At 34.7% G+C, this 16233-nt stretch overlaps 1 protein-coding gene across 3 annotated transcripts in view; it reads right to left on the bottom strand.

Moving 5' to 3' along the window:
• RB1 (RB transcriptional corepressor 1) overlaps positions 1 to 16233 on the bottom strand; it is an 83156-nt gene that overhangs the window by 51939 nt on the left and 14984 nt on the right. For all 3 annotated transcript variants that reach the window (XR_003251783.1, XM_026054951.1, XM_026054950.1), the window contains exons 6-16: positions 15714 to 15781; positions 14178 to 14288; positions 11693 to 11841; positions 10941 to 11018; positions 8200 to 8309; positions 7094 to 7171; positions 1960 to 2047; positions 1201 to 1317; positions 428 to 484; positions 306 to 337; positions 148 to 224 (exon numbers count right to left, since the gene is read on the bottom strand). Coding sequence is in view for 2 of the 3 variants with exons in the window: in XM_026054951.1 (XP_025910736.1) it covers positions 148 to 224; positions 306 to 337; positions 428 to 484; positions 1201 to 1317; positions 1960 to 2047; positions 7094 to 7171; positions 8200 to 8309; positions 10941 to 11018; positions 11693 to 11841; positions 14178 to 14288; positions 15714 to 15781 (965 nt within the window). In the remaining variant the exon portion in view is untranslated. The remainder of the gene's footprint in view (positions 1 to 147; positions 225 to 305; positions 338 to 427; positions 485 to 1200; positions 1318 to 1959; positions 2048 to 7093; positions 7172 to 8199; positions 8310 to 10940; positions 11019 to 11692; positions 11842 to 14177; positions 14289 to 15713; positions 15782 to 16233) is intronic.

Genomic DNA, 16233 nt, shown 5'->3' with positions numbered 1-16233 from the left:
TCCTTTTGTATTTATTGAATCAATGCTAGAAATTTGAGTGAGCCCTTTTTTTCTTATGAGTGACTATATTCTAGATGTTAGAATAAATAACAATAATTATCAATAAATAATAATGTTGTTATTCAGCACTTCTCAGATTCAACTTACTGCCATATGTAGCCATGACAACCCCAACGGCACATGCCAGAAGAGATGTGTGAAAGATGTTATCATTCAGAAGTTTGCTAAGGGGAAAAAAATAAAGTTATTAATACTTGTCTTAGCACTAAAATAGCAGTCTTTGATTATGAGTTAGGAACACATACCTGAAATTGTGAACTGAGAGGCGTTCTTCTTCCTGAAATATATAAACCAAATCAAAGTTGTAAATATTTTTAGTATTCAGAAACGCAATGCCAGTACTAACCTTACCAGTACTAAAACTTACCGACTTTAGCATGGACTCCATTACTCTGTAATATAGCCGTACCCCAAGCTTATATCTCTGTTGAAAAAAAGAAATTCAAGAATATTGCAAGACGTTTTAACAAGCTACAACAGGCAGATTCTCATAGTTTAATGATTTAGAACATTTCTTTTCTTTGTAAGAGCCACTTTAAAGGAGCAATTGGCCCCAGCCACGTTTGCTGATAGTACTGGAGAAGCCACAGAGGCTACTAGGCTCTGTGACAACTGCAGCCATGAGAAGATTGATTAATGAACTGTCAATTCATAGCGAACAGGATAAAATAATAGGGTTGACAGACAGAGGACGCTGTAGAGTACAAATTTGACTGGATTTGTTTGGCAAAATCCTTGTAGAAAACACAGGTGGTCTGCTGATTTTATAAGGAAGTGAGTCACCTTTTAGTGTAGTTTTAGGCTAAGTTACCTCAATGAACAGGATACATAATACACAGTCAGCTGCAAGTATATATTTACTAATGGTATTTTACCCAGGAATTTTCCTATTCTTCATTAAAATATTTCCAGCATATCTCTCTCCCCCGCCACTTCCTATTGCTCCACATATATTAAGAATCATTTGTTAAATACTGTCTTCACAGAGCATAAAAAAAGACATGTCTAGTTCCTCAAGTTGTAAAGAATATTGTTACTTTTTACTATTATTAATCTTCACTGAAGGTGGGTAGTCAGGTCTCACATTAACTAGTACGAATTGAGTTCAAATGAATAATACTGAACCAAAATGCTATTTACCTGTGAGCCAATTTCAGCACATCCCTGTCCAACTGCTTCAGCAAATTTCTTTTTGAAGATGTGGCCGAGACTTTCCACTCTTTTCAGGATACTTTCTTTAGGGTTCACCGTGCAGTTCTATTATAGTACGGTAAAAAGGGCAGGCGATGGAATGGCAAGGAAAGGATATTTTACTTCAGAAACATTTTAAATGATTTAACCAAATTTGTCCTGCTTCACTTTATAACATTTCTTTTCATCAGCTCATCAGCATAAATAAGAAAGTGGAGTATTTAAGAGATGGAATTATTGCTCATGTTCAACAATTTCCAGCAACTAAAACCTGATTTCCAACATGCAATTTAGCTGGAACTAATCAAAAATGTGAGAAGTATCAACTACATTAATGAGAATTATGCCCTTCAAGTTAGGGWCATGCTTAAATTGCTGAATCTGGACACGAGATCCTTTGAGTACATTCTCCTCCTCTTTTTATCTCTCCTCCTTTGTCCATCCAACAAATACATAAACAAACCTTAATATTCAGTGCAGGAACAACAATTTAAGTGCCTATATGGTTCCAATATGTATCAGTTAGATAGAAGTGCTTTTTAACATAAGAGCAATTACATTTAAACTGTCCTAACTAAAATGAACTTTAAAAATAATAGTTTATAAAGGAGTTCCCAAAACATGTGTCAGATCTATTTGTATAGGTCTAAGTCTTACTTGAGTGATAATTCCAAGAGTCCTTCATAAATGTTTCTTCTAGTCACTTACATTGAAATATGAGATGAGAGTATCTGATGGTTTATCAGTTGCTGAGTTTAAAATCATCATTAATTGCTGAATAGTATTCATTGCAGCTCTGGAAAAATATAATAAGATGTATAATGAACATTCAAGTTTACCTGACGTTTCCAGAAACTAAAGAGAATTTCAACAAACAAAAATTTTATGATTTAATTCTTAATTCAAGTATCAAACAAGCTGCTGAAAAAATCTGTTGCACCATGTTGACCATTATAAATTCTAAACATCTAACTATTGCATTGATTATTACATGATTAGAATCTGTAAGTAAAGAACCAAAAGAACACAGATTAAGTAATAAACATTATCCAACAAGTACTTTTAAAGGCAATCAAATGGTGGAATATTTGAAATCCTTATATATGAAAACATTACTTTAAAGGCAGCAACCCCCTAATAAAAAACACTTTTGTACAAAAATAATACAAAAGACTGGTGAATGAAGACAGATTTTATGTCTCAATCACCTGTTTCCAAGCCTAACTAAAATGTATTTAAATACAGTGCTCTTGAACATGTAGTCACAAGAAAGTAGTCTTTTTGCATAAATCCTTGGAAAAATTATATTTTTCAGAGGTACAGTTGTCAGCATTCCCATTGGCCAATGGCATGAGAATGCTGACAGTCTTTCTACCTCCCCTTTGATACGGATCAAAAAGTCGCTTTAAAGCTACACACCTTTCTTTATCTCCAGTCCCTTTTATTTCCAATGGGAAAGCTGTTTCTACCCAAAATCCTAATTCTCCCTTTTGTGTCTGTAGCTAAATTAGACATATCTTAAATGAAAAGCTTCTTAACTCTTGAAGTATTATGCATGGGGAAAAGGATAAGGAAGCTAAAGAAATTTTTCAATATTACTGAGACACATAACTAATATTATTCTTAAAAAGTAGAACGAAAAATTCTTTGTCTAGATGAAAAGTAGAAGATCAAAATTACAAACTACTTTTTAATCAAATTCAGTATATTGTAATATTGAAGTAAGTCTCTATTTAAGATCTTATTAGAATTGTTTTTACAGGTACATAGTAGGAAAAAAACAGTGGTGCCAAGAGTATTTGTGTTTCCACATTATGCCTAGAACTTTCTTGCTAAAAATGGATCAAAACCAACAAATACTGTACTAAAGCTAACCCACATAACAGTAAGTACTTCAGAAAAGCTGTAATAATTTAAATAATTAAGGATATTCTTAAGACAAATGCATAGGATCCTGTTGTTTATTCCACAGATGGAAAATTAAACATCTCGTTAGGATGAACATTTGTTTGTCTGTCTCTCTAGCATTTCTCCGTCTCTCTTCTAGAGCTGAAAACYTGATGACAAACATTCGTCACAAATCTATCAGAAAGGTCATTAGTTTAAAATAACAGAGCATGGCCTCTTTTCAAATAGCATAAATTATCCAGAAAGTGACTGAACTATCCATTAGTGGGAAAAATAAGAACAATAAAGATCTTGTCATACAGGACAAGACAATATGTGCATGAGCTGGTGTCTAAACAACCAACATTTCCACCTTTTGGGAATACTATGCATCATTCTCCCTTTACTATTTGCACATACATACAAACTAGTCATATATCCATGAAGTCCAGGAATAGTAATGTGGCCTTGTTTCTTATTTTTTAACATATTTCAAGTTGCGTGTTAGCAATAGTATTAAGTTTCTGTTCTTTTTAGGTAGGACAATATATTAGTTAAATTTCCTCCTAATATCTAAGAAATAATTTGATTCTTCCAGTGGTATTGCCACTTTCTGAATTTGTCATTGTTTTTTTAAAATTTCTGAAGAACATAATCTCTTCAATATATTGAAGTATATGATACTAAAATTATAGCCTTTATTAATAACCACTAAGACAGATGTTTATTAACAAGGGGAAAATGCTACAGCACGAAGTAATGGCAGCTTGAGATAACCAGTGAGTCACAGTAGTTTAGAAAAGCAGTCTTTGATTTACAACATTTTGGAGAAGTCAAACTGTGATTCAAGGATTTGTTGCTAATCTGTACAGATGTCACACTACATACTTAAATGTTAGCAAGTACAACTGAAACTTAGGCTTTGCTTACAAACAAAAGCATTCTAGCAATAAGATACCTTTTCATATAGTTTAACCCTAGGCAAAGCAATTTCTCTCTTATTTGCAAAGGTTTTTCTGCCAGAGTTAAAGCTCTGCACTTCATTGGTACATAAAAATGAAAGAATGAACAACAAATTGGGTTTGATGAGTTACTGCATTGACATCAGTACTGCAACTATAAAAGGGTTAAGTCAAGAGACCCTGTAAACTGAATCTCTACCTCTGCCATGGCTTCAGTTTGGAGTGAAAAAAAGCTAAATGCAAATAAGTACATTTTGTTTGCAAATCATTTTAGCCAACTGAAAATAGCTCAGAGGGACAAGATTAGACCGCTTGCATAAAACAACAGCAAATGAACTGACTCCAAAAACATCAAGGCTGGAACTTACCCATCTAAGTAATCCATTCTTAAGCATCCCTTCTCCCCTTACCAGCCATATAAAAACACTGCATTTACTAGATAAAGAAGGAGGGTACATCTCTAGCAAGAGATGCATAATAGCACGCCTCCCTCCTGTATCATTCAGATACCTTTAGCATCTGCATAAGCCAAAGTCTGAACTACTTTCCTTGTCCAGAAAGATGCTTCCTCTGGATGGCTTTTTCTGCACTCCTGCTGCCTTCTGAGATTCTTCTAGAGTGCTAGAATAATCTATGTATTTGTTAGCCTTACAACTCCAGTTTTCAAACAAAACTTTCAGGGCTTACAGCATGTAACAAAACTGCCAACTTCAAGCAGTTATTTTTCCTCAAAAATGCTGTTTAATCTCAATTTGATTCATATTACCCAGAATTTGATTCATATCACCCAGAAAATAAAGACAGAAGAAAAATACATGCTCAGTCAGTATGGGTATACCATAGTTTCAAAGAAACTTTTCTTTAATCTACTTTCTGGAAGATTTTGGTAAAAGTACTTCTACCAAAACTTTACTAGCAATATAGAAAAGCATAAGGACAGTGGAAAAACTATAATGAAAACGCACAATCCATCCCCATTATGCTCTGAACTACAACTCATTTTATCTACCAATTTTTACATAAGGGGCCAGATATAAAGTCTATTGATGCCAATGATTAGATTCCCACCGATTTCAGGGGGCTTTAGAGCAGGTCCTAAATGCCTAGGTCCAGAAAGGAAACATTATAAGATGACTAAAAGCAATAAGCATGGTGCTTTCAACACAACCGGTAAGGGGCTGTACTTAGAGTTAATCCTGCACTTTCCACTCAATACTGGTAATCAAAGGTTTACTGCCATCTAGTGACAGCTCTGTGCTTTAAGAAAAACGGTTGCTAGAGCCAAAAATCACTGCTAGCAAATAAGCCTTCACTTGGCCTGTCTTAAGTGGTACCACTTCTGCCAAGCTTGAAAAACCTAAATCCAGATGGAGAGAATCTAAATGTCTCTCTAGATCTCTAGAGCAGCTCTCAAGGCCTGAGAGGTTTCAGCACATTTTAATTTTTTAACAATGTGGAAGCAAACYGCTCCTGGACTGTTATTAATAAGACCTCAGGATCAAGCATTTTAATCAAGCACCTTTCACAGTGTTACTAAGGGTTCTTTTAAACACTATTATAACCCCAAAAGTGACAAGAACAAGCTATTTATTTGTGAAAAATGGGATTTCTTTGTCCAAAACCTTCTTGTTAGATACATTTCACATTAGATGGTCTAGCTCCTGATATAGCACATAAGGGCTGGGAACTGACAGTCAAGCTGTTGTTTCTATGGCTAAAAAGCATCATTGCCAGGTAAAGATTAGACGCTTAAGACTAAAAGGGATCACTAAAGCCATCATATAAAGCCTTTCGCAGTCATAGGCAATTAAAAGCTCTTTCATAAACTGATCAATATCTATCTCAGTTGCATATTTTCCTTTATTACACTTATGAAGAAGCTTTTCAGAATCTTACTGCTCTCTTGGCTAGAAACCAATTAGTTTCTGCCAGTGGAATTCAGTAAATTTTACAGTGGATGTACAAGCCCAGATTCTAATTCATTCTTCCACAAGCATAAGCACTACAGAAGTATTTTTAATAAAAAAAAGTTACTCATTTGAGAAAATAGATGTAGTAAACCAGCATACAGTATTTTAACTTCTCTCATCTCTAGAGAATGCTACAGAGAAAGGAATTTATAAAGCAGGCATGGAAAAAGTACTTCCCTGTCTGGTTTCGTTATGCCTGACAATTAAGAATGACTGCCCATAACAGCATTTCTCTGTGCACGTAGCACTTGACAACATTTTCGTGACATAGCTGGTTTGTTCTCAAGTGTCCAGGAATGTTCTAAGCACCACTGAGCAAAACCATACTAATTTTGTTGAAAAACAGAATGTGGCACTGGGGAAAAAATGGTATGTGCAAATCTCCTTTCCTTTGTTTAACTGAACAAAGCTTGAAGCATTTCTGCATTTGATTGTAGATCAAAGAACCTAAAATTAATACCACATTTCTACCATATCCGTCCATCCTCTCAATAGATTGGAAGATGGTTGGCACTCTGAAATGTTAATCTTCCCATAGACAAAGAAAACAACGCTAAGAATAAAAAGATCATGAGAGAAGAAATGTGTGCACATATACAGCTTGACCTCAGGAAAGGAAGCCATGAAGATACAGAGCTAGGAGTAAAGATGGGAAAGGAAGATGGGAGTACAGCTTACAAAAGTACTACCATGGGAGTATAAAGTTCCATTCTCACAAGAATGGAACTAATACACTAATATACTTTACAGACTAATACACTAATCTACTTTACAAACATTCTTAGTCATGAACTTCTTGCACAATTAAGTAAAAAGCCTTCTACTTTTTCAACAACTTCAGCAGGAATTGGGGGCACTCAGCATCCCTTAGCTTGTGTTCACTACTCATTAGAGACCACAACAAGACTGAGTTTTAAAAAAACAAAACAATTACTTTAAAAGTCAAACCAGCTACTTTCAAGATGAACATTTCTAAGTAGGATATTGAACAACAGAACCCAGTGTAAAAAAAAAAAATCATACCGAACAGGTGTTTGTGGAAGTATAATATTAAGTTCCTCTTCAGGACTGTTTTTTCGTGGTGTTCTCTCCAACTGTGAGCTACAGAAATGGAAAACAAACTTATGTAGTACTGAAGTAATTCAAAAAAAGTGTTTTCTATAAAGACTTGTTTAAAATGCAGAAAAATCTATGGGACAAGTTGTTGCAAAATCTAGGTGTCCAACCACTCCCATTGTTAGAACGATATAATTTAAATTGCCAAGTAGATCTGCTTTGAGCAGGAGGTTGGACTAGATAATCTCCAAAGGTCCCTTCCAACTTATTTTTTTCTAGAATTCTACTTACAACAAAAACTTAAACTCTGCATACAGCTAGTAATAGCCCTATTTTAATCCAATTTTAAATGGAGATACTTTTCTAGCACACAAAGCCACAGATTCATACTAAGAGCTCGCATCAAGTTATGGAAATACTGAATCATCAGTAAACACCGAAATTTTGCAGTATGACTAAAAAATTCAAATACATCTGTGTTATTAAATAGCACCAGGAAACGTGCCTGGGCTCTGGTACTCAACTGTTTATACTGTTACAATGGCCACAGCACGTTTCTGACCCGTGCAAACTACCACTCCTCAAACAATTTCTGGGTACAGATCAAGAGTCAGAATGGTCTCGGGACTACTCCCAGCAGACAGCTTGCATACACCACCACGCTGTTTTAGGAAGAAGCAGTAGTTTAACTGTAAGAACATAGGCCATTTAATGCCAGCTAGTCCCAGAGCCAGAACAAAGTCTCAAATCTATCTAGTTTACTAACATGATGTAGCCTCCTTTTGCTCACAATTCCTCAGCTTCCTTTGAGCTATAGGGGCTTGCACAGAGTAAGAATTAGAGCAGAACTTCCATATCATGTCAACTAGAGAAACTTTAACATATTCTTTAATTATTTAAGCTGCAATGTAGAACAAGGCTGGTGATGCCAAAAACATCTTAGTTGAACTACAAACTTAAGAGATCAACAGGATACAGAGATCTCCATCAGAACAGTGTGTGTGTGTGKGGGGGGAAACAGCACAATTTCACATTTTCTGTTACAATACAAAACCAGCAAGTGCAAATATTACCATGCTATGAGATCAGGCTGTAAAGTTTCATCATGATCCAGAAATAATCTTGCATCTATATCTTTGTTTTTAAGATAGAGCTCTTCATACTGCTTTGAGAGGACCTCAACCTCAAAGAAAGAAAAATTGTTTTATAGCAATAAGTTTGACAATTTACTGAATAACATAATCTAGTCCTATCTCACGAATACAATACTGAAACTCTAAGAGAATGACCTTGTAGCTTACAAAGTCGCTTCTTAAACAAACATCACCAACCTACCCAGAGGAAAATTATTGTTCCCACGTGCAAACAGAAGATAATCTTTTATAAGAGAAAACAATCCAAGATCATGAGACATTTCTGAAGAAATGTAGGCTCTGACACTGTAAAAGAGCTAAAAATAGTGCAAGTCAGACCTGCAAATCAAACTAATGCTTCCAGGCTTTTAAATACGTGCTTCCAGAATAAAAAAGTGCCTCTGAAAGCAGGAAATTTTAAATGAATATCTTTAGAACAGCTACTAGACAGTCTGCTAAGTCCCCTTCTCTGCTGGTTAGGAGATGAAGGACAAAATCCAAATTCCAACCTCCTTATTCTGAGTGTAGGAAGAGTTTTCCTGTTCCATGTTAATATTTGTATTGGTGTAGTTTTTAAGAAACATACCCACTTCTACAAAAATATAGACATTAATTCACACAACACTATCTTTCCTTAAATTACTTTTTAAAAGTTTTAGTCAATTAGATCCCCTCTTGATATAACTTCAAGTTAAGTACATTGACAAATATTTATTTTTCTCTGAGTGACTAAAACAGACTGGAAGTCTGGTATTTTTAATCAGGGCCAGATACTAGCCTTAACTTTAACTCTGCTGCTGTGCTCCTGCAGAAGCAGACGGTCAGCTGACAACTACCTATTCCCTGAGCTCCTAAACACACTAAGTAACAGTGTGCTCTGGCAAATTCCAGCTATACAAATAGACAACAGCATATGAAAACAGAATAGTCCCTAAACACACCCAAGAAAAAGCAAGCTGCAAATACCTCATACAGAGCTTTGCTCCTCTTCATCTCCTTTTAGCTCTGAGAAACAAATTTGCACCAAACTCATTTCTTGATTAAAACTCTGAGATAAGACTATCAAATCAAAGGTGATCTTTAGAATCCCACTACTTTAAATTTTTTCACTAAAATTTTATCATCTTCCTAGTGGTTTAAGTGTGCTTTTCATCTAAAATATTTCTGTATTCTATAAGCTTCTATAAATTAAGATTCTCTCACTGCAAAAAGCAGTAGATCTTAGACCAAATGGCCACACCGTGTTAACTAGGAAGAAATCTTCAGCCAAAGATAAGAGTTCTGAATCAATCTATTCCTTAGTTCATTCTTCGACATTCTTCATCAAACATACACTGAAGACAGATGCAATACCAACATTAAGCCCCAGAAGCTTTTCTTGTTTTGGAAACAAAATTAAAATTTATTCAAAGCTTAATGCTTTTTATGAAGATGAAAGTCAATTTAAATATCCCATATTATTATCTATTGAACTGATGATCTCAACTATGGCTGCTGGTTGGCTGGTTGACATATATGAACTAACTACCTCTGAAATATACCTATAACGTCTGCTTTGTTTTAGAACATATCCTGAGACACTAATGTTTCAGGAACAAGAATCCTGTGACAGAATTCTTCTTCAAAAGCATAATTTTATCAAATTTTTATCAGCAGAGTCTTGGACTGGGAACTTTGATACTATGCTTAGTAAATTGAGCAGCCTCAGTTGAGAACCCCCACTGATGCGTAGATTAACAAGTATCATAATGATCTTTGCCTGCAAGTTCAAACAGGACTTCCAAACAAGACAGCCGGAAATGTGGTTATGCTACAGCTTCTGTACATATAATCTACACTTTAAGAACGCTGATACAAAACATCAGTGTTACAGTGATCCCAAAATTCATACTGGAAGAGATAAAGATCTCTAGTGGGTCTTTGTGTTTTGTTCCCTGCACCACCCCAACATACTAATAAACTAAACAGAACATATACTTGGCTGAATCCTGCAGACCTTCAGTCTGATAAGCTTCAGCAGTTACATACTTTCAGGTTACCATCTCTAAGGCTAACAGCCAGGTAAAACTAATACTTTAACAATGATGTATGTAAATACTTTGCAGGAAATTACCTGTAAAGACTTACTTTGGTATGTGATTGCATAAAGATAGACTGCTACATCCAGGTTACAGCTCAGTAAGATGAAAGTAGTTCTACAAGGACACAGCAGTCCAAACTCTGCCAGTTGCAAAACTGACCCTAATCTTGTAGATATATTTCCTACATGACCAAAGTAACATGACTCAATTACATTTAAATTAAGACTGTATGCATTTATAGATTGACTTTAGAGACTTGATATTGTAATAGCTATATTCTAGATTAATGTCCTCACCAAGATCATGGGTATGCAAAACTATTTAATGCTGAATTGGAAGGGCAAGGAGGCCACTGGTTCAACCTCAGAAAATTAATTTATTAGATTCAAATGTAAAAACTGCATACCACAATTCAACTTTTCAAAAAATACTCCATTACAAATCCTGGAATCCCTGTTAAACCACATTCCTGAAAAGCAATGTACTTTATTAGACAATTTTAGAAGAGCCTGCTAGAACTTCATCAACATGTAAAGGGAATCTTGAGTAATTTGGCATGAAGTAAAGCATAGTTGTACTATGTTAAACTACTCTAATTACCTCTGGTAGTCCATTTGAAGCTACAACACCAATAGAATTCAAGAAGGGAATAAAGCTTGTGAAATACACATTCTTGACCTAAAAAAAACAAAAAACACGAAACATCAGCAATGTACAGAGGCAGCCACACATACACTGCTCTTCCATGTTTAAGGCAAAGAACTAAACGAGACATTGTTTTGTAATGCAACATATTTTGGTTTTGATAAAGGAAAAATGAAATTGCCTACATATCTAGAAGTTTTTTGTAAGCATGCACATATAATCCATTGCTAGAGTATTAAAATGACTACACTGGGAAAGCAATGACACTCTTCCAAGCCCTCTTATGTTTCTAATTCCATCAAGTGTTCATATACTTAAAAACAACCCACAGGAATGGATTTAGCAGCAGAGCAGAAAGAGAATGGGGCCTTTAAGATCCCACCCATAAGCAATGCCTTTCCTGTGTACATTTTCACATTGTGGTATGCAGCTGTGAAACCCCGGCTGAGCAGGGCTACATCCACATGCTACATGCTCTGATCAGCATACAACTTTGTACTGTATTCTTTACAGCACATTCTCCCTAGTAAAGTCATTACCCATATTAAGTGCCTTTGTCTTTCTCTGTATTAGAGAAAGACCTTCACTACTGAACTTGAGGGAATAATTAAGCATAAGTAGAGAGACTTAAAAGACTAAAAAAACGCGTATTTCAGAAGAGGTTTAGCAGCAAGATCTTACATTATACTTTAAAACACAGCCATTACCTCATCTAAACTACAATCATGCTCTTTACAAAGGACTTCAATAACTTTTGTATCTGTATCAATTTGCTTTGAAGTACGTGTATTCCTGTTCTGACCTCTTCTTGGAGTTCGAGCTGAACCATTAACAGTCACTGCACTCACAGAAGATTCTGGAAAGACAGTCAGAACCATCACAAGGTTAGTCGTCTTAAGAAAAAAAGAAAGGAAGAGCTTTGGAGATTTAAATTTTTATATGATTTTTCAGGCACTCTTTTCTTAAATTTTTCCCTTTTCACCTTTTCAGCTGAGTAAGAAACCTTCATTACGGAAAACACACAGAAACAGAAAACTTTTAGATTTCCGCATCAATATTCGGACATTTTGTTTTTAAAAGCTATTCAGCACAGAATTTAATAGCTCTTTTTGTATGTAGCTTTGAATAACCAGCTGTTTAGCAAAGCTAGGCAAACCTTTTCACAGATGAGTCACTATTTGTTTCACGCTTCTAAAAAAGTAAAAAAAATGAGCTAAAAGGGCAACTTAACTCTACGTTTCTGAAGTCACACTGGGGTTAAGTACGGGTGGGAACCTGGAATATGGTTCTGCAGAGAATTCTTCCTTTCCTCAAACGCTCCCCAGTCAGACAAATACGAAAAAAATACGTATCTCAAATTCACCCTGGAGAAGATGCCAAAAAACCTTAATTTGGTGAGGTAAAAATGTTTTGTTAAGCTCAAAGTAGATGGCTTCAGTACCTTCAATTTGAAATATCTTAATTACACTAATAGCATATGTTAATGTAATTAACAGTTGCTGGTTTAAAAATTATGTTCTAATCATCATACTGTTCTCATCTGCAACTTCATTTGTACTTGATAACTGTTCTATAAAAAAACTGCTCCATAAAAAAACCTGACAAACTACACTGCTTTGGTGGCTGCATCTCAATGCCCTCAGTCGTAGCCATGTCATAAGACATGACATCATTTAGCACAACACGAAGCCTCTCGGTCACAAGGACTTAGCCAATACATTGTGTCACCTGCTACAAGAATGAAGCAGCACTGAGTGACAGGTAAACAGGACCTGTATATGATACAGCTCAAGTGAGAAATCTAATGCTTTACACTCATAACAGTGATATCCATATCTGCAAATTAGTCTTAAGTGACAAGATTTTTTTCCTTTCAAGATACAACACACAGAATCTAAGTTTTTTTTAATGTGTTGCTAGCCTTCATAGTTTCACTGAAAAAAAAAGTGTAAACACAGAGTTCAAAAATAAAACAGTTTGGTTCAATTCAGCATGCCATTAAAAATAAATCTCACAATTTAAGCCAGACTAATGACTTTAACATCTGAAATAAGCAGTAGCATGTCTTTCCTACTACAATAGACAAATTTAAATTCAAAGTACTGGAGGGCAGGGATTTGTTAGTCACAAGCCCATCCTTTCTCACCCTTTTTATTTGCATTAGAATTATAGGAAACAAACTTTTGTATAGAAACGTTGTTTGTCCTTACCTACAACAACCGATTACTAGGTCAGATAAATACCCTCAGAAACACGGCTTTTAGAGACCATATCTTTTTTATGACATCATAAAAAATTTATTTAATCATGAACCAAAGTAATACAGCAAGTAGATTAGGCTATTAACTCTAGTGTCCTATCCAAACCCACCAGAGGAAAAACCTAATTAGCATCAAAAAATTGTTTTCCACATGCTGTAGCTCCAAATACTTTAGTATGTATCAATTTTGTAACCCATGGAAAAAAATATTCAACAGAAATATAATTCTCTGCTTCAAAGTTAAAAGTAAATATTGGCTAACTTTGTCTTCCTAGTGAGGTTTCCCAGGCTTTAGGTATAGAAGTTGAATGTACAAAAAGTTATTACGGTTAAGATCCATTATATTTTCACTTAAAATAAGGAAAAGACACTTGCTAATATAAAGCAGATGTAATAAAATATAAAACTATCTACACTTCTCTACCATTTCATTTTGAGCTACCACCACAATTAGGTTTTTTTATCCACCACATATTTCTTCTTAAATGACTGTATAGTCCAGTATCTTGCACAGGTTGTCATCATACTGCTATAAATCAATGAAACAATACAAAGTCATAGCATGACCTTTACCATTTGTAATATGAAAGCGAGGCTAAATAATAGTTCTTAATCATCTTCTGCTCAGAACCATAATCTCTTTTACCAAATACAGCTGTTTGAACAAGCCTCTGAACTACTTGCATGGGTGCAGCACATAGTAAAGGGATGGTAGGAATAGAAATGACTGAAATATATAAAATATGCTGCCACATTCAAATAATCGAATTCATGTTCATTATCATCTAAATTAAATTAAAATACCCAAAATCACACTTGAACAAGCTTAAGAAGTTTTATATTAATTGTGGATGCTAGAAAGACCCTAATTGAAATTAAACTAACTTACTTTCTACTTTAACTTAGTGATTAAAAAAAACTTAAATCCTTACTATATGGTTCCTTGAGCATGGCAGGAGGTGACAGTTTGATAAAATAATCTAAGACACACAGCAACAACTGGAAAGAAATCACCAGGTCATCCTCCATCTGCAACACTTTACCTGCAAACATTTAAAAGGAAAAGAAAAACCTTGTGAGAAGAAGTCTAACTTGATTTTAAAGTCATTTTGGAAAAACAAAGATTTGGAAGTTCATTTAATAAAACACACCACAATTAGAATTCAGAAAGGATCAAACAAGATGCCAATGTTATTTAAAGCCTAAAGGTTTTAAAATTCATGATTCTTCAGAGGTTTGTTGCTCTGGAGAAAGCATACATTTAATTAAATTTACTCTGCACAAAATTCCTACCTCTCAGTGCTCCTTCATGATTTCTTTTTCCATTTTACTACAGTGGAGTAATAGTATAGACTATTTTACCTATATGCACCACTTCTGTGCAGTTCTTCCTCATCATCTTTTTTGTGGTCTTACTAAAACTTTGTGAAAGCTGGTAAGTATTCAGAAAACATAAATGAGTTACTAGTGTATAGTGAAGAGAAATTCAAAACATGGCGACTATCACATTGTATGCTCAGTCTGCCAAATTTATATGAAGAGTGACTTGTTTACTAGGCACAAAAATATTAGCATAACATCACTTTAACACCTACTTTATTTCAGCTGTTCCCAAATTATGATTCATATTGCAGAAGAGATCCACAAGACCATTCCAAGACTCTGGAACACCACAAAATATTTGGAGAGCTGATACTGATTCAAAACAGTTAGGGATCACTATGTTTGCTATATTTATATAGATAGTTTTTATCTTTATTTGCTATTAGAATTAGCAAGCACCACCTATGTTCTCCTGTGGCTTCAATTATTTGTTGTTAGAATTTTAATTTTCCTTATCATTCTCAATCAAAAGGCAGGGTAGAAAGCTTCAGGTTTTGGTTTACGCTTATGCTAGAGAATTCTAGTTAAAAAGCTCCACTGGGATCAGATGCTCCAAGACAGATTTAAATGGCAGAGACACCTACACTTTCACTAATAACAACAGACCTAGAGTAAGCGGCAATTAAGATATACGATACATTCCTTTCTGTAGGAGTCATACAATGAGAGAGGTCTTCATAGACATTCACGGTATATTGTTTTGTCACTTCACTTTAACTAGGTAGCCTTTTCAAGGAAGAATGTTATGGTTTGTAGGAAAAAATTTCAAGGACTTATTAAAAAAATTCTGCTAACTGACCTTTTAGAAAAACACTGGTAGACTGTAAAGCATCTCAGAATGGACTTGAATGCACATTACACAAATATTTATATACTGTAAGTAATACCAATTAAAAAATAGCCAAATTGCACAGAAAGAGAAATATTTGAGTAGTTACAAAAAGACATGCAATCAGAACATTTTGGACCTGAACCATGGATATTTGTAACAAGAATACTGTTCTCATATTGGACACATAAAAAAAACACGTAAACTCACTCCAACAACATTCATTAAAATAACTGTCCTTTAATCAAAACCTCACCTTTTGCCAGCAAAAAAGTAATCCAGTAATTTTTTAAGACTAACACAGAATTGAGTTCAGCAGAAATCCTGTAAGGAGACACAAAATAATAAAGATTTCATATTAACAGATCTACAATAGTTTAAAATATAATTTTTTTGAAAGTATGTTTCAGTCTATGGAACAATTTAAGACAACATGCAACATTTCCCATACAATTAAAGTTATTATTTCATTACATTCCCTATATAATTAAAACTACATATTTGAAAAAAATCAAGTCCTTTGTAAAACCATTCAAGAAGTGGAAAATATCTGTATCATCCTTGGAAAAGAAAGTGAATGTGGATAATTCACTTAACTGTGATGAGCTGTTTTCACTCTCTTGTGCCTTTGACTAATGCCCTATTCTCCAGTCACAGCATGAACTCAATCCCATTTGGGAGCTGCTAAGGCATCTTTCATCCATTCATTTGTTGCTATGATTATGAAGCTCACTCTCCAAATGTTTGATTGCCGAGACACCCGCCATTGGGTGGCG

The sequence above is a fragment of the Apteryx rowi genome, unplaced genomic scaffold (assembly GCF_003343035.1).
Source record: "Apteryx rowi isolate R43461 unplaced genomic scaffold, aptRow1 scaffold_976, whole genome shotgun sequence".
Lineage (NCBI taxonomy): Eukaryota > Metazoa > Chordata > Aves > Apterygiformes > Apterygidae > Apteryx > Apteryx rowi.
This window is presented reverse-complemented; position numbering and strand designations above follow the sequence as displayed.